This window comes from Epinephelus fuscoguttatus, linkage group LG12, assembly GCF_011397635.1.
Source record: "Epinephelus fuscoguttatus linkage group LG12, E.fuscoguttatus.final_Chr_v1".
In the NCBI taxonomy this organism is placed as follows: Eukaryota; Metazoa; Chordata; class Actinopteri; order Perciformes; family Serranidae; genus Epinephelus; species Epinephelus fuscoguttatus.
Window position 1 is genome coordinate 7563770 of NC_064763.1, and position 27132 is coordinate 7590901.

Genomic DNA, 27132 nt, shown 5'->3' on the forward strand with positions numbered 1-27132 from the left:
TTTGGAGTGGCCATCACAAAGCCCTGATCTCAATCCTATTGAAAATTTATGGGCAGAGCTGAAAAGGCATGTGCGAGCAAGGCGGCCTACAAACTTGGTTCAGTTACACCAGTTCTGCCAGGAGGAATGGGCCAAAATTCCTGCAAACTATTGTGAGAAGCTTGCGGAAGCATATCCAAAACGTTTGACCCAAGTCATACAGTTTAAAGGCAATGCTACCAAATACTAATGAAATGTATGTAAACTTCTGACTCTCAAGAAAGTAATAAAAAATTGTCTAAAAAATGATCTGTCTCATTATTCTGGTATTTAGCAAATAGAAATAATTTTGGTAATCCTAATTGACCAAAAAACAGGAAAAGTTTAATCTGATTTAATGTTAGATGGTGAGAAAAAAAGGTTATGTGCCTTTTTATATGGTGTATGTAAACTTCTGGTTTCAACTGTATGGGTCTGATCACTTTTTTAATGAATTGACATCATTCCAGACAGGATGTTAGTGTGTCTGTGACTTCCTGTACAGACTGAAGGCTGCTGGAAACTGTCGGGAAACTGTCGGACTTCACCTCAGCTTTTTGTCACCGCCCCCCACTGCGGCCGCCTGCTCTCGTCTACTTTGCAGGCGAGGCGCAGTTCATCTCGAACGAGCCTATTAAGAAAGTAGTGGAGTGAGAGAGTGGTACATCCTGTCAGCCAAGGGGTTTCCTATCTGTGCAGCCGAGCACCACAGCACCTCCACGGACTATTACATCCAGACGGTCCCGGTGTTTCCTCCACAGGCTCCACTTCACTCAGCTTCACTCAGCTGCCCAACAAACCCGCTGCTTCTTCCCACTTTAACCTGAATAACAAACCGGGGCTCGGTGCTCTGGTTGGATCAAAACAGAGAGCCAGGGCTAGCTGGGAAGCTAGCGGAGGCTAACTGGCTGTGCCTCCCTCCGGTCATGCTGCGGCTAACGCTCCGCTAGCCTCACAGCTGCGCCTCGCCAACGAGCCTAACAACAGCTATCCACCTCGGCGCGCTGTGTTAACGTCATGACTGACGCACTTACGTGACCAAAAATCGTCTCTGCCTGAAATACACATTACTCTGCCAGGAAACCAGCCGATACCAGCATCGTTCTCCAGTAACAAAAATGCATTTTTCGCTGGTAAAAAATATAACTCGCCAGAGTGGTCTTAAAAATTTACCAGCCAGAGACAAAATCTACCCGTAATTGGCAAGTGGTGAGTGTTAGTTTTGGACCCTGAGTATAAATGTTGACAACAGCATAGGCTCTGCATACAGCCATCTCACAACTATAAATCTGCCTTTAAGCAGTAATCAGTAGCTACATTTTTTTTGTCAAAGCCAATGTCTGAGTGCTTAAATCTGCAATTCCTATCATGGTAAATAAATGCTAGTTCCAAAAATCTTAGCGAAGTCAATAAAAAACTGCTAATTTCTTTTTTAAAGTACACCTGGCCAAGTTAGGGTTTCAGAAGTAATATGTCTTTTTGTAATGTGTCTTGGTGGCAGTTTTGAGAATTTGTAGCTCCAGTTACTGCCAAGATTTAATCAAGCATAAATCCCAAATCATCAAAACATTGACTGAGGCTGCCAATCTTCTTAAAGATTATCTTTATCTCTTTGTAATGATTTTGAAAATGTGTAAACATGTAAGTGGTAATGAATGTCAATGTGACACAAGGCCTTGCAAATTTTATAAGGCAGCATGTTGTGTCCTACATCTTGGAGTACAAATTTCAATGAGAACACTGGTGGACAAATTGTATCTTGCCTCAGACAGCATGTACTTTTCTGAGTCGTGCAACAGCCTGCTTTTCTTTCTCATGCCGTTTTCTTAGGATTTCCAGTGTGGCCAGCTGGGAGACGTCCAAGTCCTCCAAGTAAAGAGCATGCTCAGTGAAGTCTTCAGACTGGTGTTTCTGTCTTTCTTTTGGTTGAGACTGTACAGGGGGTTTGGCAATGGTCTTAGCATATTCCAAAGCCTAACATTGAGAGACAGAGAGAGAGATCAACATGTTAATCTACTAACTAATTACTGTACACAGGCTACAGCAAAAATGGTAAAGGTCCTCCAGATTTGTCAGTAAAACATCTATCAGTCGCCTAGAATCATTAAGGCTATGATGTAACAGACTAGCACCATGTTTTAGTTTATTCCATGCACGTTTTAAGACACTATAGCAGTTCTAACGTTACTCAGCGCCATTAGCCTGTGTTTTGACGATGTGCTGTAATGTTATCACGCTGGGATTTGTGAAATACAGAATCACACAGATTCCTGGAGGCTCACAACTGTTTCACCAGTGGATAAACAATCATACTGTGTGGATAAAGCGTCAGATCCCGTTTGTTTAACCAGAAACAGCCCTGAAATCGTCCTTATCAAATCCACCAGATTCAATTACAAAACAGTAAGTTTAGTGTGAATACAGACAACATATTTTCACATATAATTGAATGGATTAAGTATTTATTTAAACCGAACCAGAGTTAGTGATTGTTAAAATGGTGAAAAAAGAGAGACCAAATGGTTTCTGTGAGTTTTATATTATTTCTGTCTATTCTGAATGAAGTGTGTTTTACTATAATAAAATTATTGTTTATTCAAATGGAATCTGGTGGACTTGATTAAAGTGATTTTGGGGTTGTTTCTGGTTAAACAAAAAGGATCTTAGTGTTTAACAAAGAATTCTATCTCTGTAGGTATCCTTTCCATAATGTTGTCAGACAATCTGAGCCTGTCAGTGGCAAAAACAAGCTCTTTTAATGGACGTAAACTGATGGTGCGAACATGCCCCAAGTGCTTTTACATTGCAGCCTGGCTGCTGCCCTTGCTCATTATTGGACCCATTTTTAAAAATGTTGTTTTCATTAGTCACTTAGATACAAAAACATAGGAAAATATAAAATATGGTCCAGTTTGAAATGTACACTTTAACTCTGGATTTTTAAGTTTATTTTAATGAGCAGAAAACCACACAGCAACTCTTAAGCACAGCAGCAATTGCTTTGTTTTCCTACTCGGCATAAAAGGATGAGATGTTTTATTCAAAATTAATTGTACAGTATTTTACTGTAATGAATAATAATGTTTTGTTAACCAGCTGTGTGTGACCTGTTAGCCAGGACCAACAGCGTTACACTCAGTGAATCCAGATAAGTCACCAACAGCTGGTCCTAGTTAAGCTTTGTTAGACAGGTCCCAGGTTGGAACCATGTAGTGACATTCTTCATAATCTCACACACTCTTTCTTGGTCTTTTTGCTTAGTCAAGCACACATGCCTGTTGTAAAAAAACAAAAACAAAAAAAAAAAAGACGTGCTAGGTTTCTCACACGCACGCACGCACGCACGCACGCACACACCTTTATCCTGGGAACTTTCTTGTCATTGCCTTCCGGGTCCTTGGCCAGTAGAAAGGGAATCCTCCTTATGTTTTTGTTCTGCTCGCGGATCACATTTGAATACAGCTTCTGTCGTTTCATTTTCTCAGCATGATGAGAGAGGGAGTGAGAGAGAAATAGAAGCAGATTATAAAAGGGGGTTTAATTAACGGAGCCATTTCTCCCTTAAGGCCCTTCTCTTTGTGCGTCCCCCCCCGGCAGAGCCTCTCCACACAGCCTAACAAAACCAAACACAGCGAGCCATTCAGCGGGCCTATCAACATTTACACATATCATTCACTAATAGGCTTGGACCTGAAGATGCCCGGGGCTCAATCTAGTGTAAATTGGCCAAACATGCTCACTTTTTACAACTGGGGATTAACAAAAGATACATCACAGTACAAAGCACTTAACTTCTTAGGGGTGCTCTCGTTTGCTTTGTAAATGAATTTTATCTGCGGGACAGCATGGGAGCCTTTAAATGATGAACTCAGACAATGGGAAGAGGGTCAGCGGGTACAATGACACTAGTGGACATCAGGATTTAGGCACAGAAGGCTGACTGAAAGACAACCAATCACATTTGTCCAAACAAATTCTAATCATATTTCTTTTTCTTCATGAGTCACTCCTTACAGCTGATATTGCCTAACAGCAAATAACATCCTGGTATGTGGGGCAGCTTTTGTATCCTGTTGTCCTGTATTATCTTCTATTTTTTTGGCTAGAAAAAATAATTAAAGGCCAGAAAGGTTCTTAAATGTAGAAAGCAAAAAAAATAATTTGGATGCTTGTCTACAGATACATTTCTGCCTCATATTGGTGAAAAATTTCTCAGAAGATGGATAAATGCATGTAAAAACTGTACCAGACCGCTGTCATGGAAGCTACAGAGGCAGATATATGTCTCCTGCCCAGTGTAAACCAATGCCTTATTTACACTATATAGTTCAGCTGGACTTGACTTCAGGCAATTTTGGTACCAGGTACTTTTCTCTATTAGTGACACTATCACTCTCTCTCAATTACAGCTTCTTTTAGATTTCTATTTTAATCTTATTTGCTAATTATCAAGAGAAACATTTCTGTTAGTAAAACTGTCCAACACCTTTCTACATGTTATGGGAATAAGAATAAAATGGGTGACCTAGTGCAGAAACACCTGTCTGTGGCCAAATGCAGAACTGGCTGTGTGTGAATCTGTGTGTGTACCTGTTTGTGCAGTGTCTATTTGGTTTTGTGTTGCCCATTCAGCCTTTTCAGTCTTCAAGTCTCATTATCATCAAGGATCAAGGATATCAAGGATTTTTTTTTTTAAATCGTGTTTATTATATGATTGTTTTAGCTTACGTATGTTGACCCCATATGGCCTTTTATTGGCCTTTTAATGATGAGGATTTTTTTTAAATTTAATGTTTAGTATCCCAGTGTGGGGTTAAAAGTGCTCTGGCAGTGTTCCATCTTAACATGAATATAATTTCAGGTCTAAGATATCAACGGCTGCAAACCAAAATATACGATAAAAAAAAAGAACAGTAAACCCACTTTGTATTCACCAACTGCCCAGGAAACATTCAGAACACAGCCATGTTGACCATTTCAAGGCCTGCTCATGCACACTATCCAACAACACTTAAATCTATCTGTGCAGTTTTTTGATAAACTAGAAAAGTCCACTCAGTAGAGTGTAGATCTCTGCCAGGCGGTCATCCAGGCTGATTGCAGCCACACTAGACAAATTTTATAATTCCAGCTGACACAGTGCAGCACATGTCAGAAGCCCCCCAGTAGCTAATAAAAAGACGCACCATGTCTATTTGTTAGGGAGCTACATTGCACAGAGCAGATAGAGTTCTCCTACTGACAGGCACTGTATGTGAAATTTAGATACCAAATAATTATAAGGATGAATATATATATTCAATAACTGGAACACATCCAAATCAAATCACCAAATCTTTGGTCCATGTCATTTATAACTAAACTTTTAAGAATGCTAACTTTGTCTGTACGCTACAGCACAATAACAGCACACAGAACAAAATTGGGTGCAGTGATACAAGCTGCAACTTGCAGCAGCTACACCCTGTGGAATTGTCCTACCCAGATCCCAGATGACTTTACCTTGTATTGTACCTTACTTTAGTGGATAATAACATATCAGGTATGGAATTAAAGCTGTAGATGCTCCCGTTCAAAATGACACCAAACTTTTCTATGAATGTCAGTTTCTGAGCGACGACGAAGGCCAAAATGTGGCCTGCAACAGACGGTAAGGCTTGTTGTTTTTTAGTCAAGCCAATTTCCAGAAAACTTGCTGCTCCTACCGGCCAGTTAAGAGGAGTGAGGAGTCACCAGTCAATGACGGTATAAAACAGACAATAACTCCGTTTGAATCCCCGCAACCTTGAGAGATCCTTGATCATACAGTCATGAATGTGCACACAACATATTAGGCTGATAGGTCTAGTAGTATGCCAGATTAGCTGTGAACAGACAGATACTTACACACACAAACACACACACAACCATACACCCTGAGGAGGTTATGAGCCCACCTAACACATACTGGTGAGTCAGTGAAAATTTCTGACTGATGTTGCAGGTCAGTACTTACTGTCTTTTCAACAGCTTTGTAGTCGGGACCCAGGCCTCGCAGATTTATATCTGATTTCAGCTGCGTGTAGTCTTTAAGACTGTATGCCTGGCAGAGAGAGAGAGAGAGAGAGAGAGAGAGAGAGAGAGAGAGAGAGAGAGAGAGAGCAAACATCAAGTGACAGTTTTGATTACTTAATTTGAAGCTAACTTTTGAACTGCATTTGTTTTGATGACTGTCAAAATGGTACCATGGCAGAAACAATAAATTCCAGACTGCAATTTTTGTCCATCTTGATGTCTCTCATTGTATTCAAATGGCACACTGAGAAAAAAATGACTAATAATAGCAAAATTATAGATAAATGTCTGCCACACAACATGGCGTGACAGAGCCTCAACGTGAGTGACAGTGACTTTACCAAACATGTTGCAACACTCCTTCCTTCTTGTTTGGCCATCTTGCGGACTCCACTGCACTACAAGAGAGTGCAGGAAAGTGCTCAGCAATTTTAGAAAAACTTCCACTACTACTCCTATAGTGTACATAGATGAGGTATACTACTGTATCCCCAACTACAATACAGACATACTATGTATACAACTGTGTATGGAGAAATGTCTGACATAAATAACAGTCTCAGATTGCATTCCTTGGAACAAAATCTGGTCAAATGGGGCAACGTGACCTCATGTGCATCTATTTGGGGGGTTCTTGACATGATAAAGCCTGATTCTGTTTCATGCTCAGTGACACATATGCCACACACCCAGTGGCTCTTTCCTAATGCTTTTAGCCACACTAGTGACGTGGCTCCAGGTATGTCAGTGTCAGTCAGTCCACCACTCTGGACAGACTGAAATATCTAACTATTGGATAGATTACCATGAAATTTGGTACAGATATTCAATGGCCCAAGATGGTAAAGCCTACTGACTTGAATAATCCCCTAATATCATGAGGGTGGTATTTTTATTGAAAAGTTTTAACAACTAGTGGATGGGTGTTATGAAATTTGAAAAAGATATTCATGGTGCCCAAAGGATGTGTCCTAATGACTTTGGTGATCCTCTGAGTAGTCATCTAACACCACTCAGTCTCAGCTGTAAATAGCACACGTCAGCATGCTAACAGACTAAAGTACATAACATCTAACATTTAATTGCATTCTTGTGTTAAAGTGATTGACACATGATCCTTGCTTGTGCCCTGTAGTTCATTCAGATCACATCTACATTAAACAACATTTTTAGTCTAATAACTTCATTTTTGTGAATTTTGCTGGTGTGTAAGTGGTATTTTTTTTTGTCTGCTCAATGATAGTGGCTGTCTAGGTCATGCTAACTACTAGGTGGAAAAAATCAATTAAAAAAAAAAATCAATTCACTTAAGTAACGTGAGTATTATTTTAACAGGATAGAGTGGTGTTGTGTCGGTATGCCTGTTGCCGTAATCCTCGAGTGCTGTAACTCACTCTCTTTGATGCACTGTCTGTTGGAGCTAGATCAAATGAATGATTCAGAATGTATATATTATCTGAAGCCAAATTTTTAGACCAGTGATATTCATACTGGTTTATATAAACAAATTGTATTTCCCGATCTCTGCTTAGCAAAAGTTTTGTATTATTTAAGCAAATAATAGGCAGGGCTATTACTTCAAGTTTCACAGAAAGTTAAAACATTTATTGCGGTAGTCTATGAGTATCAATTTCAAGGAAAAAAAAAAAGCTAAAGCAAGAAAGCAGATAACGGCAGATGATTCGGGGACAGAGACCTTCATCTGCTTGAATAGCAACTCAAAGTCAGCCAGGCCAGCATAAACTTCCTGTCCGGTAAGCAACTTTCTGTTGCTGCTGTTACACAGATTAGACCCAGCCTGCTGTGAACCCTGGCACTGCGGTTTGCGCTGGCTGAATTTGAGTTGCTACAGTCACTACTGAAGGTCAGTCTCCAAAACTCATGCACACTTTCCTCCTGACAAACAGTCTCCTAGAGGCAGGGGTTGAGGTGGAGGTGACTGTGGGGTGCACAAGCTAGATAATTCTTGTCTCATTTGTGCTCTTATAAACAGAGAGAGAAAGGGAAAGCTGGGTGAGGGACTGAGTCAATCACTGCACCACAGCTCTGCGATGAAGTCAGATTTTACCCATTTTAAATACTTAAAAAAAAGAAAATCAATAAGTGGCAGTTGGTGTTGACACTGTGGCAGCTGCCACAAATAAATCAGTGTCTGGGAAACACTGCAGGGACAGCTAAATGTAGCAGTTTAAGTTTACTTCAAAAAGTATTTTTTATTCATTCTATTGTACATGTACATTTTAGTAAGTAAGTAAAGTTTATTTAATATAGCACCTTTAACAGAGCAAGGTCACAAAGTGCTTCACAGGAATACAATTGTTAAAAATAAGACCATAAAAACAGTTATTATTTTATTTACCACTTTTCTATGCAGTATATGATGCTGCTGAAATAAAGGTCAGAGAGACTGACTGATGTGATGTACAATGTTTTTGAAATATGCCTCATGATATACAGTCTCTACAAGTGTACGATTTTGTGATGGTCTAATGTTACAAAATCACAATAAATCGTAATATTAAATCAGCACCCCAGTATCATAACAGTGTCAACTGAGGAGATTAGCATATTGTCCTGCCCTACTTTTACATCACGAGTTTCTGTGCACCAGCGGTTGTTTCCCTGTGGAGACCACATTCAGAGTACAAAGAGTGTGGGAGCTTTAATAGGATTTTGCATAAGATACAGTGCTTCCTTATCAGGCTTTGATATGTTATTAAAGTACTTGGTGATGGTAAACTGAAGTTGGTTGCTGGTGCGTGTGTGTGTGTGTGTCACCATACGTGGATGGGTGCATGCAATCCACATGCTGTCCTAAACAAAAGAGGGCTAATCATTCTAGATTTTACTGGCTGCTTTTCGGAAAAAGGATTTCAGTTTCAGTTTGCTTGAGCCATCGGCCAGGACACAACAGGGTACCTTTCTTTGCAAGCCGTCTCCCCTCTCTCTCCAAACCCTAAGTCATGCTCATCTGCTTTCATGGCCTGGCACTGCAGCAAGACTGCTTTACAAACTGAGTCTGTAATCTCATCAGACATGATGTCTTACATGGTGGGAGAGATGGGAGGTCAAGGGACAAGGAGTGTTGGGCACCAGAGGATGAATATGTGAAGGCTACAGATTGAATACAACTCTAAGCACTTAATCATGCTTTCTAGCCTTTCTTTAATTAAAGGGATACTTTGCCAATTTTCAACCAGCTTTGTATGAAAACAATATGGGTAGTATGTGTAAATGAATGATGTTTAACTTCCCTCCATCTAATCGGTGCCTAGGTATCCCCTTCACCCATCCAACCCCCCTGGCGAAACTCCAGATTATGCAGATGATGCAAAAAGGGTCATCTGAGTTTAGCTGGCTCTCCTAGGCTGTTGCTTGAACTACAAGCTGTACTTCCGCATTTTTGTATTGCTCACCAATCATGATGCTGCCGTGGACAAAAAAAGTATAGAAGCAGATCAGGAAAAAGACTCACCACTCACTCTCTGTCTTAAACTTAGACCAAGCTCTGATCAAGCAGTAAAACTAGGCAGTACTGATCGAATATATATCAAGATTATGTTACTGTATTGCCAATATTCTCACCTCAAATGTTTTCAGAAACATATTTTAGCTTCCTGATTAACTGTAATACAATATCAAATTTTGCTGCATTTGTCTCAAACAGGCAAGTTTGCATAATGTCACCAACCAGCTGGAGCGATTACTGGTCCTTTGTGGCGCAATGCATTCTGGTAGTTGTGGGTTTTGTACCTCTTGCGCAAAAGCGTATACCACAGTCCTTTTTCTCTGTTTTCTCTCGTCATGTAGCACCAATTTCAAAAGTATTTTGTCTTTCTATTGCATAGACAGCCAAGTTTTATGAAAAAGGCTTCTTTCCAGCAGTGAAATATTTCTCAAAATCAACTGTTAGTTAATGTAACAATGACTCAGATACACCATCCATATCATTTTTCTGTCTCTGTTCATGCCTGAACTGTAAAATTTGCTGAGAGCACTGCCAGCCACATGTAAGGTGGTTACTGCCAGGTAAGGCTAGGAGTCTCAGCACACAGAGATCAGGTCATCTTTTTGTATTATGGCACTTGAGGGACCGGACACAAGGCGCATTTTTTGTGCCATCAAATTCATTCTTTTCAACATAAACGTGCAGCAGGTGCCCTCAAACACCAAAAAGACACCACCAGTGTAACACCAGAGCGATGTCAGAACGATGTGCACACATTCCCAAGAGCCTATTTTTCAGGGCGCGACAGCTATGCCCTGAGATAAACACAATTCAACTTTTGGAACTCAACTGCACACACTTCATGTCATGTGACAAGGAACAACCAATCACAGCCACCAGATATCTTTCCCTTTTTCTGTAAATATCAGTCTGTGGTAAATATGGAGGAGAGGTTAATCATTTTAGTGCATGACTAACCATACCTTAACATCTTATTCATATTTTTGGCCTAATACATACTTACAAAACAACACCTAGAAGAAGATCAGCTCTGCACTCAGTATTTCTGGTAAGACGGATATGACATGGTGCTGTTTATGGTCACTTAGCACCCTCAGCCGCAACCTGCCTTCATGCCCTAGAAAGCTAGCACAGTGTAGGCACAAGAGTAGCTCCCAGCATCCAAACACAAAAGTCCTTGTCTTAAGCCAGTGTTTGGTTTGTCCATTCTGGGTAGGATCTGCTCTGTATGTAGATATACACAGCTTATATCAGCATGAAAAATACCCAAGCATATCTATGTTTCACAGTCTAGGGTAGAATTGTTTGCACATGGTTCTCAACATGAAGGTGGCTGAGCTGATGGCTAGCAGCTAACAGTGCTAACTCCATTAAACAGCACTAACAATGGCAACAGTGCTTACAGCTGCTGCTGCTGCTGCTGTAACTGACTGTTCGACTAACTGTTGTATGAGCGCAGTGCAGAGTGGCAGCTATTAGCTAACCAGTGGAACACACTCACAGGGACTCACATGCACTAACATACACACTGGGCTAGACCATCTACTACAACAAGGAACAGAGGCGCTCAGATTACAACACACACACAGAGTTACTTCATTCTCTGCTCAGGACGCCATTACGCCACTATATCTTTAAACAGCAAAGAGCGCTTTGCTGCTATATCAATGTTCTGAATCTCACATCCTTAATAGCATGGCAGTAACAAAATGTTAAAATTATCAACATTTTGAAGTTTGTAGTCAGTTTGCACCAATGCTGGGGTTAGTTTCACCAGTGAAACTTAATTGGTCCAGCATAAAGTATTTTTACAACAGTTATGTGTATTTAAATATACCTTGCACATGGCTGAGTCACGTCAGGACCCATCTCAGCCTGGCATACTATAAAACTGGAGATATATTTGCTTTTACCTACACATTCACTTGTGCATGATAGTTGGCCCACATATCCTGTATCCGTGATCCATGGCAATGTCAGAATTAACACCATAGTACCCTCCCTGAGTTTTGCTGTGTTTATTGTTTATATCATGCAAATCCGGAGGTTTAATGCACTCTGATTTCTCTGGTGTGCCCTCTAGTGAAATGTCCCGGCAACACTTGTAGTGCATGAGCAACTATGTAATCTATTCTGTTCACAACACAGCTGGTTGTCTACGTGAATGCCTGGTTAAAAACAACTATATCTCAGGCCTAAGAGAGGGAAAAAAAACAACAGCCAAATCATTAAATGCAAATGGGCATCTTTAGTGGCCCTGCGCCTCACAGACTCTCTCTTCTAATCACCTTATCCTCTAACACATCTTTAAATGGCTTTTCAGAGCCTGCAGCTCTTTGGTTTATATAGTCATCATCTTATGGCAATTAAGTGTAGCTTAGTGGAGCTAGACAATTAACCTGATGTTATGTGCCCTTAGTCACCAGAACACTCCTGCTGGATTAAGCTGTCCCTGCATGGAGACAGCTGAGGGGATTATTTGGGACTTCAAAGGGGCATTTATTTGTGTAACCTCTCGTGTATGTGGGAATTAAAGGGGAATACTACTCAACTGAAGACTTTATGTGTCACCTTTGTGAAACTGCATAATGAGTTCTTATTTTTCTAACTGGAACACATTATTCAGTGTGCGTAGAGTGAGTTTTGTGGCCTTTGAGCCCTGTTTAAGCACTGTTTAAAAATGCATACATTTGGAGATTTTTTTTCACTGTGTGACATCCCAGATCAGATGGCAGACACACAATAATACATCAAAGAAAAACAAATATAACTGTTCTACAGCAGATGAAAAACCTGTGAACATTCATTACCTCTCCTCTCAGGACACAAATGAAGTTTGCACACACACCAACCTTGTAAGTGACTCTTGCCCTCAGCTGCTTCTGTTTCTCCATCTGAACAAGATAGCCGTCAGAGCTGCTTCTATGGATGGGGTAGGCTGTTTTTACACTCTGACCAGGGCTGAGCTCAGACTCCGCTCCTCTCAATGACTGTCGTATAGGGGGCAAAACTGTGTAGCAGCCTGAACCCAGTGACAAAGGGGTGGTGGGTGTCCTTGGGAAGTTTTGTGGAAATTGCTTAGTGTAACTCTCACTTCGAATCCACTTCTGGTCCCCTTCTTCACAGGATACTGGCCCCTCTAATGCAGGTGTCCTAAAATACAGCGTTATTGGTGGATAAATACTGGGTCGACACATAATAAGACAAAGAAGCCATTCATATGGTGTAATTTTCTTTGCCTCACTGCTAGTCATTTTACATAAACCACAAGAATGCTGTCATCATTGTTCAAGGTTGTCCAGTATTTTGTTGGTTTTTAACCAAACTGGCCCTATTTTTTCTATCTGACTGACATTATTTGGTGCAGTAATTATCCAGTTTTCCCAATGGGATCCTTAACATATAATATCTTTCTTATATTTGGTCAGTAAAAAAAAAATGTATCAATCATTCACCTTTGCCATTGTTCGGGCCTACTCTCCAGGTTTCGGTTGCGAAGGTGTGCTTTTACCCCTTTCTGAGACTTCTGGTAGGACTTTCCTGGATTTGCTTGTTGACATCCAGGGGACAAGGTGAGTCCAACTTCAGATGCAGGGCTCCAATCAGGACAGCCATGAAGTGATGCTAACTCGATGATGTCATCCTGGTCCCTCTGCTGGATGAATGGAAGGAGATGGGATGAAGTGTTGAGCAGGATGTTGAGGTGGATGGCGGGGAGCAAAGGCTGCGATGAGGTCGTCGCCTGAGGATCTGGCTGGGTAACAGCGGCTGGACTTGCCAATGGGGAGCTCAGACAGTCTCCCCCCTCAGCTTTGACCCCCCGGGCAGGGTGCTGCTGCTGTTCAGGGGGATTGGGGTGTTGTTTCCGCTGGGCTTTCTTCCCATCCCTGATCTGGGTGACCTAGGGTTAGAGTAGGATTAACAATTTGAGGATTACATTTTTTTTTTGATTGATGTAGAATGTAAGAGCAATAAAATGGCACTAACACAGAAAGGACTGATTTATGGGTTTTGTGATTTAAGTGTGTAGTGGTGTTAAAGGTATTCTACACAAGATTTTCTTAAAAACAAAATAAAACATAGACTCATACAAACGTAATGCCTCAGTTATCACTAATTGACCCACTAGAAGTGTGTGGTGGTGTATTTATGTGCAGAGACTCTGCCCTCTGCCTGTATTTTCTTCTTATTTTGTTTAGTTCCTGGGTTGAGCAGCAGGTGAGATCAGATCTTATTAAATATATTTATCAGGTGCCAGACCATAAGCAGCATGCAAACAAGAGTAATCTATGAAAATTGCAGACACAGCATCAACAAAATGCAAATACAGTATAGCATCGAAACGGCAAGTGGACCAAACTTGATCCGCTTTTATTTTCACTTTACACTCAGTGCTGATACTGTTTGCAAACAGTAGTCAACAGTTCCTGCATTGTATACCTTACATTCACAAATCCCAAACATATGGCACAATCCAAGCATGTAATATGTTTTTCCAAAAAACCTCCATACCAAAACAGAAAATGAGCATGTAATATTAGATATAGTCACTATCATACCTGACTTGAATATTGGGTTTTAATACCAGCAAACAAACTCTATATATCGGTCTGATTTTGTCACCATCACATTCAAAGACTGCTGCTGTGAATGCTGAATTTTAAATCCACTGCAATGCTGTGAGATATGCTAACTTGCAAAGTATAGCTTGGCCTATTTCCGAAGGTGGGGTGGAGCACAAAGCATCAACTCTAAATCTACCCATTTACACCACAAAAACAACAACAGACAAACATGAGCTCTAAATAAGAAGCACAATTCCATTCCCAAGTGTAAGAAGGGCTGGAGCTCTTCTTTGCATGATCTCCCCAAATTATTTAGCAGGAGGTCTGTGAGCGGGTGCCTCATGCATCTAATGCCGCTGATTTAGCAAACACCAGCTTTGCCCGTTCCAGTGGGAAAATATTTATTCTCATCTGCTTGGCAGTGTTAAGGTAGCAGCTCAAGTGCTCAAAATAATAATGCTTCTCCAAACCTCTCCTTTTTTCGCTCCGACTACTGGTTTTATTTTCATCTCTAGGAAGTCATAGTGCAACAATGCCATCAGTGATTGTGTCTACATTCCTGAAAGGAAATTAAAAGCCAAGGTAAAAGTGTCAAAACTGTACAGCATACACACAGTACTGCAAAACAAACTGGATTTCACTTGGTTTTTTAATTTAACTTTGACAAAATATGATAATCAACAACCGTTTCTCCCATGACAAAGATGAGATGTTAACAAGCTAAAAATAGATCTTATAATAAGAAGATAATCATAACAAAAGCTATGACAAAATGTATGTTTTGTTTTCCTTAACGAGACAAGACAAGATGAGATGGGACGAAAATGTTAGTGGGCTAGCGGACATTTAAAATGAGAGAAAGGAGAATGATAAATTATTTTATAAAATGTATAATGTATATTTGTAAATATATTAAATATATTTTAAAAAAATATATTTAACTAGGAAGCCAAGAACGACCATACTTGCAATTATTTCGTAATGCTATATGCACAGTATGAGAGTGGAGCGTCAACAGCTTGGTAAACACCAATAAATAGTCTGTGCCGGGATGTTTCTATAACCTCCAAAACACTCCCACTGGAGCAGCATCTTTTAGCACCAGTTGTGAGTATCATCAATTAAACCTGCTAAAAACTCTGCTGGACAAATGCAAGTTTGTAAATGTGTAGAAATTATTTGTAGTTTTAGAAAAAAATCTTTCAACTCCTCTTCTTAAATCCAGTTTCCTATACCAGTATTAGCTGAACTGAATTAGCGTAAAGAGAAAAAAAAAACACGTTTTGACTAAATCTGGGTCCCCATTCATTTTCATGGACAAAACTTTTAAGGTTTTCTACAACCTTTCACGGACCCGTAATAAAATTTCCATAACGATTTACAACATATAACAGAATTGGTCCACAGAAATTGACCGGTAGAGCTCTGAGACTGGGGCAGTGACAGCCGGCACTTTGGTCAGTCTATTGGTCAATTTGTTAAAAGACAAAAAAAGAATGCTCCAAACCTTCAAACTATCATGCTCTCCTTTTAGAACAGTTACAATAAAACCAAAGTGCACATTGGCGCTCCGAGAGGGAATTGTATGCCCTTGGGCATATATAGAAACATGTTAAACCACACTGTCACAACATTATCTTTCTTGCCCCAAGTGCCTGGCATCAAACATATCAGATTCAAATTTTATTTCAACATAATTCTTGCTGGTTGGCTTACATGAAGGGAGAGACAGAACATGTGAAGAAAATCAAGAAACACACATGATGGTAAATGTGATGACACCCCCATTCCATTAGAGGTCCCTGCGTCTTTGTACTACTGTTTCCTGTTTGTATGTTGCAGATGCTGAAGGAAGGGTCATCATTTATTTAAGCTACTCTGGCCATTAATACCTCCTTCCCTTTGCAGTCGTTTGCTCTTCCCTCACTGGCACAGCTGCTTTTGTTTATTACAGATGTCCACACACACCCATACACGCATACACAACTAATTGCTGACTTTCACATTTATTCTGCTCTTTATTGTTACTTTTGGAAATAAATAGGCTTTTACCCTTTTGTAGGCTCTTCTGGTCTCCCATCTTTGTTGCAGCCTTTAAGTCAGACTGTAACACTCAATAAAACGTCACACATCAACGCATATTAGCTCTACATAACAGCTTCGGAAAATACATTTTCCTTTATGTTACATTCCGCAAAAGGTTATCCATGGTAGACTATTGTAAAAATGTATTTCATTACACCCAACAAAATTCCATGAGTTTTCAAAAACTTTAAAGATTTTCTTTTAATTCCGTGACTTTCAGGTTTCCATGACCATGGGAACCCTGCTAAAAAATGACTTTACGTCGACTAAAACTGGACTAAAACATTTTGAGTTGTCGTCAACCAAAACTACACTAAAACTAAAGGATAACAATAAACAAAATGAGCCAATCTAAAAAGCATTTTTGCATAAAATTCAGGCTAAATCTAAGGTAGCCGTCAAAATTAACAATGGATTGGGCTGACAGCTCAACCAAGTTACCCTCAACTGTTGAGTTTTCTGGAGCCACATCTGGTCAGGGTCTGCACTGTCCTCTTGACTTTCTGCACTGGTTGTCTCCTTAGGAGTTTCATGCACCTTTAGACAGAAAACAAAAAGGGAAAGCAACACGCTGATACAGAAGAATGTTGAAACAAAAGTGCTTTATATTTTTTCGGTCTATAGACTGGGAACTGAAGCCTTTACTAAAACCCATTAAAAGCTACACAACTACACCTACACAGGGGTATCAATACTGCACCCATTACTATCAATGCCTGTCCTCTTTGGCCACATCGTATTACATCAATTTGCTGTTTCAGTTGTTCCTAATGTACCCGTTTGTGGCATGGAAATATGGTTTGTTAATGGTGTAATGAAAATCATTTAGTTAACTTCAGGACTCCCCTCAGCGGCAGAGGACCATCTGAGTGGATCAATAGTATTGACAGGCTGAAGACTTTTTCACTGAATGCCACTAATTCTGTGAGCTTGAATAGATGAAGGTCAAAAGGAATGAGTGGATCCAGCTGTAACATATCCATCAATAAGTGTGTTTCAGATTGCATCTAATAAATACCACTATTATGTTGAGAAAAATTCAAGGCACTATTGGACAAACCACCTGGCCTTGTGCTGTTTCAACATGTAAGCTGCACAGTACTTTGTCTCTTGCTTTCAAGTAAATATTTATGCTTTTGGTGATTAACTGAACTATACATGAACTCACCAACCAAATAGGGGAATTATTTCAAATGCCATAGAGACTTTTAGACGTTTGGGTGCTGTTACAGATGATCAATAATGATAAAGCACTTGTTTGCGATCGGGAGCAGGTGTCGGTGACTACTGCATGTCCAGCAGTGTACACAGTCACATGCACACAAACACTTTGTGCCTCTCACCTTTACCCATTCCCCCTGCCATTGCCTTTTGTCACCCATTATAAACATCCCAATCAGCTGGAGCAAATGATCAAGCCTGTATTGCATTTTGAGCATGGTAAGCTGTGTAATACCTTTTTTACTAAATTGGGAGGCCCGTAATTGCTTCTCTGCGAGACGATGTCACAACAAAGTCTGGCAATTGCGGCAAGCTGTATTACCTCCTGTACCCGGGAAACATCTGCTTTTTGCAATGAAGACTTCAAAGGGGCTGTGGATCTTGAATTGCATTTAGCTGCTATTGTGGCCAGCCCAGGTAATCTTGATTAGGTGTTTAGACTGAGGCAGGGTATACAGTGGCAGAGAGCTCCCCAGAGCTTTGGTCTAAAGCTATTAAAAGATTGTACATTATGTTGCCCTGGCTTTGAAGTGAGGGCCTGCAAGAGGAGTAGGGACTCTAAGGGGTGAGTGCAATAGCAGAAGATTGATCTGCTACTTCTGTCTTTATCAAAGGAGGCCCAAGCCCCAATGAAGCCAATCATTGCTACCGCCACTCTGCCACTTGGCCGAGCTAAACATTTGCTGCATTAGGAAATTGTGTACATTTAATAATACGTCTAATTATCACAAGTTGCCTTCAGATGGCCGCGCTCTTCAAAAGACCAAATGGGGTATTTTAAAAGGGCCAAGTAACAACCAGCTTGCCTGGACTCATATTGATTTGTGAAACTGATGCGATTTGTACGTGGAGTGTTGCTATCTTTTGCAAGAAGCTACGGACAAGGAAGGGTGGGAGGAAGCACAACAAGCTTTGTGATAAAACATGTGGTTATCCTAATGATGGAAAGTTGTTTCTGTTTCTATCTCTGACCTTCAATATTACATTTCAAAAATCTAATACTGAAGGTAGAAGATAATAAAATTCTCTCATGTTACTTTTTTGATCTTCAGCCTCTCATTTAATGTGTGAAAATAAACAGTCTTATTCCAAACTCCATTCTGACCAAGAGACATAACCAAAGATGTTTTTGAGAAAGCTGCTCATGTTCACGTGTCAGCAAATCAAAAATGAACTGTCCAAGTTCATAAAAATTTCATGTGTTTATTCTATTTTGGGGTGGATTGTATGAATACTTCAATTAACTGCAGTTTTTAAACAGTTATTATTTTATTTTACGGAGTCTGTTTCTAAAATATTGTTAAAAAGACTACTTTGCTTTAAGTCTATTTCTAGTCAGCTTTGTTGATACATTATACTGTTGCCACAACACACCCAAAGCATAGATTAATCCTATGATGAAACAGGAAATAGACTACATGCAAATTGTTGCCCCATCTTTTGTGCCTTATGTCCCCCATTAAGTAAGACATGTCTTTGGGGAGACGGGGCAATGGAAAACTAATAAGCGAATTCAGAGGGAAATGACAAAACACAAGGGTTCCGGAGAGGGAAAGGCTCTGGCTCTGTTTACCATTGCACAAAGCTAACGGCTCTTGACTATGTAAATGGTGATGATATGAGACATTGTAGAGGGCTGGGGCTCAGATGGTTGGGGGTATTATAGCCAGCAAACAGTCTTGTGGCACAACAAATGGGGAATGCGGGCCATCCCGACCAATTATGCCACTGTGCCAGGTGCAGGGACGTCTAAGAGCCTATTGGTAACCATGCGTCTCTGATGTTCTTGTTGTACACATCAACTCATAATAAGCACTGCATAGCCAGACATGGCTCTTTTCATATGGTGGAGAAGAAGGCAGATGAAAACAGCTACGCTCCTCTACCAAATTAATGTTCCAGACTGGGTCGGAGCAAACATCAGGATATTCTCTTAGTAGTCTGAGATGACAATAAAAGACATATAGATACCAAATAATATTTCTAAATCAGCATAAGCTTGGCTCATGCAGAAGGAAATAAAAAAAAAAAACAGCAAGAAAAAACAAAGAAGCAAATAATCTTGGCCTATATTCTGCTCATGGGAAAAGCTGCATTCAAGCAACTGCCTATTAATAGTGTCTCTGAGATTAAAATAAGCTTTCAAGCATAAATATACTGACAGTTGGCTACTTTTCTTATCACCTAAGTGCACAGTAAATACAGATCTCTGAAAAATACAAAAAAACCAAGCAGTGGTTGTGTCTGTGCACTAACAAGCCCCGGAACTGACCTCTGTGTTTAAAACATCTGCATACTGTTTATGATTGTAGCCAGGGTTATATGGATCAAGTTGTTTAAGAAAAACACAGCATAAGTAATGGACAATATATTGATATTATATTGATATCATGACATGACACTAGGTATCTTAGGTTTTGGATATTGTAATATTGTAGGTGTTATCTTTTCCTGCTTTAAAAGGCTGCATTACAGTAGAATGATGTAATTTCTCAACTTAGCAGACTGTTATAGCTGTTATATTATTTCTCCTTAATCTAATTGTATACACATTTGGTAAATGCAACAAAAGTCAATCCTACAATACAGATATTGAGGTATTTGGTCAAAATTATTGTAATTTTTGATTTTCTTTCTATCAGCCTGCCCTACCACACCACAGTCCTTACTTTCATTGTCATTTGCTCATACTACAAAAGCTTTACTTCCAGCCAAAGATAAAACAACACCACAAACTTGCCAATAGCTGTTTGGGCCTGATGCCTCGATCATAACTACAACCAGAATCCAATTTGTCCATGTCCAAAACAAACAATCTAAACTGAAAAACAAAAAAGCTCATTCATAGATGCCGGTAGATCCAATAGATATAGTACATTTTACCATCACCAAACAAGGCCAAACAACAGATCACAAGTAAGTGTAAACTCTCAAAGTCTAAATAAGGATTTGGAAGAAAAAAAATCTATATTTTATTCCAATATTTTCAGTAGTGTCTTCATGAAACCTAATCTTAAGTCATGTAAGTGTAACAATAGCTGGACAGCCCAAGAATCATTATCAATGTTAGTGCAGCTCCTGGTGTCTGTTTCTGTAATTGCAACCTGTTTCAATAGAGGGCTTTCCTGAGAGTGGCCATTATAGAGCTGTGTGGGAGTTAGCTGTCACATTTCAAAGATCATATTCTCATTTAATGATTGTAACCATAAGTTGATGTTAATGGTTGAGAAAAGTCTACCTTATATACAAACCTTTTTAACATTACGTGACGTCTCCTGCTTAAGTGCATGCACACGCATGTAGGAGCCACATTTGGATATGTTACGCCCCAGGGTTATTTTGTTGCGTTCCACCATGTCCTCTGTCAGTCTTTCTGGCTTTTTACTATGTGGGACCTTGGAAATTGTGGATGTGCACGTTTGCTGTTTTCCAGGGGGTCCTCCTTGTCTCCGTTCTTGCTGTTGGTAGGTCTTAAATTCTTGGATGGACATAGCATGCATATCCTTGGTCAGCCCAGGAGATCTGATAATATTTCCCCCAGCATTGTCATAGCTATTTTCATGCTTGTTTCTGAATCCTTTGTGTAAGGCTCTGTCACTTTCATTTTTATTGAAAAAGCAGGATGGCTTTAAGTGGTCAGCCTCTGGTGATGGAAGCTGTAAAGCATGGCTGTGGGGAGATGTTACTGAGCTCGTCTGATCATCTGGTGAGTGTAGGCGGTACGGCTGGTCAAACTCATTGCCAGCCATATGAGGAGTCATCACCACAGATGGACTTGTGTCAACAATGTATCTGTATCCTCCTTTTATTACCAGTCCCTGCGTGTCACCACACGACTGACTGGATTGTTCTTTTGGGACTTGGTAATATTCCTCAATGGAAATCTGTGGGTTGTCATGGAAGCGGCCAGCTCCCCTCAGGTTGGTCCTCCAGTTGGGGTCATAGCGTAGGTCAGAATAGGCATCATCACTGGACAGCTGGCTGCAAGGTCAAAGAAAGACAATAGCAATAAAGATCTACACAACCAGTGCAACACCAATATTTGCATCAGTAAGTTATACGTTAGCTCTATTGCTAAGATCAATCAATTAGCCAAATATGAGATAAGAAACTACATGGAATTATCAAAGAATAAGTTCCATTTATGTATAGTGTAGACTCAATCATATTATGAGTAATTGATTTAATTGTTGGTAAGCAGCTTTATCAAATGACATTTCCATATCTAAAGGAAGTTTTACAGACACCTGAATGTCACATAGGCCTTTACTTAGAGGTCAAAGGAACAAGAGGCATTAGACCATTATTAGAATGATGATGTCCTCAAACAAAGAGAGGTAGGCCTTATTCGAGACTTCTGAAATTGAAACAGATGAGGGGGATTATGAGCCTGTATTTACAGATAATTTTCGTATTTTCACCTCCAGGCTCACTAATGAGAGTGTATTTGAGAGCTACTAGCGAGGGAATGGTTCACAAACGGCAATTTTCAGCTTATGAAATGGCTTGAAAATTGCAGGCTAAAATGCTCTTTCTGATGGTGATGAAAAGATCTCATTAAAATAAATAGCAGAGAGCCTCTTTGTTGTGCTTACTGGGAGGACGAGGGGAGCCTAATTCTCCTGCCGTTATGTTGTGCGCCGGGGGGGAGGGTTGCCTAGGTGTAGGGCCCTTCACTTTCGATGAGGCCAAAAGGGTAAGGGATGTCTCTCTAATGACTGAGACTCAAACAAGTTGGAGAATGCATTATAGACAACATGCAGCTGATTGTGATGCCTTTAACACTGGCAAAACACCGCAGTCTGATATTTCTTGCACAAGATACAGACACCTAAATACAAAAGCCAGTGAAATATTGTGACAAACACTGAATGGGAAAATGAAAAAACTGGCCATACGGACTATACTCAAATATCTTTTTGCAATATTTGGAGTGAGGTAGGTGTAAAATATAGTTAAGAGGGATGAATGGACTTGCTTAAATAGGAATCTTTTGCTTGAATGAGGAATGCCCATTGGGTTTGTAAACTATGCAATAGCAATGTTTGAAAAGGCTTATCCGCTTTGAGGAGGCAGCAGCGAGGACTATGAGAACATGATGGGAATGGGACTGTATCCACTGCCTTGGCTCTATGAAATGGAGCCTTTTGTGAGAATATGTCACGGTCATTTTCCTCTGAAACAATGTACTTTGGAAGCGGACCCACACTTGGTGGGCATCAATCCGTGCAGGTTAATGACGGGAAAATTGAGAATGCCCCTTTTCTATTTTGGAGGGAAATAACTATCAGGCTGTGTCTGCCAGAAAGAGAGGGGGAAACAAGGGTACGAGTCGACGAGAGTGCAAAAACAGATGTGGTGTTGTTCTCACCATAGATGCCTACCTCTGCTCCCTCAAAAGAGAGAAAGAGAGATCTCCTTTGCAGCAACAATGATCCTTGTTAATGGACCACGAGTGACCACTTATTGTGATCCACCCAAACAAAACAAAAATCTAATTTCCCTCAAATGAAAGCTGTTATTCTGAAAGCACCTGAATTAGGCCGTTCTCACTACAATGTACCATCGGTGCCTGCATCTCATTAAATAACTGACACCACTTCATTGTTAAGTGATGAATGAGGGCTATTTATCTTTTATCATCTATGTACTGTTTAAAAGTAAAAGGTCTGATTGCTGCTGCCATTCACCTTGTTGTATTCTATCTAAGCAGCACTATTATCTGCTTAATTTCAATTAATTTGTCACAGACAGTGAAAGTGACAGTCCAGTTCAATAGGCAAATTGAACAAGGTCGGGCACAACTCTCATCATGGTGAATAGCTTATATAATGCCACATGTTTATAGAATTATTGTGATGCACAAGGCTACACAGCCAATAACATGATCAAACATAACAAAGACTTATTTTCTATATATTTTTTTTTCCACCAAGAAATAAAGACTGCAAGTGCCACTAGCATCACATACTGCCATCTACTGGCCAAACTGCAGAATGCTACATGAGAAACAGATATATGTACTATAGAGTTACTTAAAGATAAGTCAGGGGATATTCTTCACTTCTGTTTTTGTCAACACATTAGATTAAAGACTAAAATTAACAAGAATTCGGTGCGAATCAAAGTCTGATGTACTCTACTGTTTAAAAGTTTGGAATCACTTGTTATAGGCGTATGCTGTTTTCCTTCAATGATGGCTATTAAAAAACACTATTTTTCAGATACCAAATGTATTGTTTAAATTTCAAATAGTTTCAGCCCATACAGAAGGACAATTAAATGATTACAACTTCCATTTAGTTGATGTCCCCTCAGTGTTGCATGACAGAGAAGAATAGTGTAGGAACCTTTTTCGACAAAATACCCTTCAAATTTCAATTTGTTTTTCAGCCCAGAAAAGCATCAGAGACCTTTGATCATTATTAAATCACAACGGTGCAACTGGGCTTTAAAAATCAAGTTTGTCCGTTTTTCTTTGGGCCTTATGTCGTCTACGTAGTTAACTTGAATAGGTTTTAATTATGATTTCGCAGTCCATGATATGTTCAGCTAATATTCCCTGATCCAATTCTACTAGTGCTAATCCTATAGACTTTGTTTTATTGTGATGTCTGAAGAATACCTTTGCAAAATCAACATTTTGCCTGTTAGTTCCAGTTTGTTATAGGAAATATTGCATGCGCGCAGATGGCACTGGAGACGGGGGGGATATATTTGTATTTGTTTTATAGCCTAAAATAAATATTTGTTTTGTAGCCTAATGTTGAGTAGCTAGTCTGACAATAATAAGAAGGCATTTGGACTTACCTGAAGTAGGCTAAATGTAAAATAACAGCATTCTAGGCTGTAAGTGAATATCTTTAATGTTGTTATTTCTATGTATAATGTTATTTTAGTAAGCAGCAACAGTTTGATCATGTATGGCTAGTGTTGATCAGGTAGGCCTTTGTTTACCAATGTTCATTCAATCAGAAAACTCATGATTCTAATGTTTATTGCAGCTTCAGTTATTTAGCAGATTCAGTTAATTAGTTATTTTGTGTAAATATATATATATATATATATATATATATATATATATATATATGAAATATTGTGCTCTAGACACTATAATCTGTTCCTATTTAAATCTGCACATATTTTGTTGCTAAGCTTCCAGTTTCTCTTCTTCAGTCTGGCTGAACCATTGCACAGCATTCTCTTCTCCCTGATATGTTTGTAAAGAAATCTTTGAATGACCTAGGTGACATGGTAAGGAACAAGGATACTGACTTTAGATTTTGGCATCGAAAATAAAATTTGGCAGACAAATATTTGTCGGAAGCTCTGAGACATGCAATGGATCCAATAGTAGCATTTATTTTAGAAATATGGAATGTTATTGTGGAAAAACACATATTAAAAAGAGGGGTTCACACACTACGGTGGTTTGCATATGATTCTGTTTAAGCCAGGGATGTATTAATGAACATTTAAGCAATGGGCACAAAAAGGCATGACAGCAATGTGTACTGTTTCAGAAAATGGCAAATTCATGAGCTTCTAAGAGCTAAAGATAAAGCATGGTCTGGAAAATGAATACTTTTTTAGGTACATGCAGTTAAGGGACTATTTCTCAAAAGAGCTGATGTCAGAACCAGAGGAAACTTAAAAAAAATCTGACTGAGGTGATTGTGGAGGCATACAAACGGAAGGGTTCTCTGGTCATCTCTGCTTTCTACCTTTGGGGGGAAGTATGGGGGGACTCAACACTATACATATTAGCCAAATGTGAAGCAGAGTTAAAGATTCAAAAATAGAAGAAAATTAGTATCAAATGCGTGAGATGCAATGTACACCCACAAACTCACTAGTGTGGAGGGAATTCTGCTGGAAGAATTCAACTCGCTTTTTCGTGACACCCAAAATAAAAAGCAGGCAGCTTAGTACACAGCAACAATGTTGCAGGCTGTGTGGGAGCATGGAGGTTGACCACTCGTATATTTTTTGGAACTGTCCAAAGATCAGGTCATACTGGGAAAATGTTGCCTTGTGATCTTATATCTTGTATCTCGGGAACATTAAAGGTGTTGTGATGAGAGAAGATATTTACTTAACTAAAGTTTTACTTGCAATGAGTAAGAAAGCTATGACCAAACACTGGCTCAAAGTAAATTTCGAAACTGTCCAAGAAGTTTTTGTGATGGAAAAGTTTTGAGAGTTAAAGAGAATACGTTAAAAAAATATGTGATATATGATATATATATGACACATGACACCAATTAAAAGAATGCCTAACTTGCAGCCACTTATTTAAATACTGAAACTGCCCCAGACAACCAATTATTGTTACTTTATAATTTTTTTTGGTTTGTGTATCGCTTTGTATTATTTTTGTGTCACTGTATTCATACTGTTGATATATCTGTCAAAACTCAATAAAAATGTAAGTAGAGAAAAAAAGAAAAAAAAAATTGGCAGTGTAAAAAAAGTACTGGCTAATGTAACACACTTCCATGCACTTAAATCTAATTGTATTCTTTTATTTCAATGATTATTTTTTTTTCTTTTTTCATTTTAGTGTGTTTTTTAATGACAATATTCTTATTCTTTTCCTCATGTCAGTCTTTTTTCATGCTGTAGGTTTCTATCAAGTCATGGTGCTTTTCAGTTTCAATGCCCTGTCACTATTACAATGTAAAGAGGAAGGTTTGAGTAGAGGAGGCGAGGAGAGTGTGATTTCCATATCTTCTGCATACGAAGAAGAGAGATACACTCTTGACCCTGTTGTCCCCCCCTTTAGTCTCTGACATAACCGCACATCTATAGCAACGGCAACCTGGAGCTCCCACTCCATATCTCTGATTCTGCCAGCAAATATGGAAGCCACTGCCGTAGATGTGTGGTCATGCCAGAGACTTCATAGTGGACGACAGGTTCAGGAAGAGTGACATGCTACATTCATTCTTTATAGGTAGCTTGAAAAGATTTTTTTAATGACCGTGTTTTATTTTTCAGTGCGTTCTTTCAGTGCCAATTAAAAATGGTCAGATTGTACTGACGCTCTGAAGCTGGTTTTAATTTCACCCTGTGAAGTGCATAATTTCAAAACACTGCGTCGAAGCTTGTGTCAAATGAGGAAAACCTCATGACTGATGATGTCCAAAGCTTCAAACCTCACTGGTGCTTCAGTGCTTTATTCAGTTTGACAGTTCTAAAAGGCTTGCAGTGAGACTTTGTGCTTGGCACATTAGTGGGATAAGAAGAGAGGAGAATAACTGAGAAATACAACAATGTACATTAGAAAGACATAATCATAAGTATGATACTGAAAATCATTTTCCTACCACAGTGGAAACTGAAGTTACACCAATAATTTAGTGGCAGAAAAAAATATTTTATATCAGGGCAATGTTTCCTATTAATTATCTGAATTAATTCATATAATTTGTCCCACTTTGGCTTTATAATGAATGAAATCATTTTTACTCTCTACATCTCTACATTGTGCAACACTGCATGTGAATGTTGTGTTTTCAGCAAAGCATCTTCCATTCCTCATCTGTCAGCCCATGCTTTGTGGGTTTGACTTGTTTATTGCGTAATAACAATTCCTATTTTTACAACAAATGTGTTTATGCAGAGTCCAACAAAAAGGATTGCCCTAAGGCCCGTCCCTGGGCCAGTGATAAGTTATCTCGAGCAAATTACTACAATCGGCCAGTTGTTCCATCGGGC

General features: G+C 39.4%; 1 protein-coding gene across 4 annotated transcripts in view; it reads right to left on the minus strand.

Annotated features, from left to right (window-relative positions):
* Positions 1 to 247: 247 nt before the first annotated feature.
* The window catches only part of jhy (junctional cadherin complex regulator), a 38064-nt gene continuing 11179 nt past the window's right edge, over positions 248 to 27132 (minus strand). For 2 of the 4 annotated variants that reach the window (XM_049591514.1, XM_049591515.1), the window contains exons 3-8: positions 20664 to 21393; positions 16633 to 16728; positions 12997 to 13442; positions 12394 to 12694; positions 6414 to 6470; positions 3565 to 6100 (exon numbers count right to left, since the gene is read on the minus strand). In XM_049591514.1, coding sequence (XP_049447471.1) covers positions 5879 to 6100; positions 6414 to 6470; positions 12394 to 12694; positions 12997 to 13442; positions 16633 to 16728; positions 20664 to 21393 — 1852 coding nt within the window. In that variant the 3' untranslated portion in view covers positions 3565 to 5878. Of the gene's footprint in view, positions 1993 to 3375; positions 3506 to 3564; positions 6101 to 6413; positions 6471 to 12393; positions 12695 to 12996; positions 13443 to 16632; positions 16729 to 20663; positions 21394 to 27132 lie in introns of those variants that run through there. The other 2 variants (XM_049591517.1, XM_049591516.1) reach the window with 2 other exon arrangements.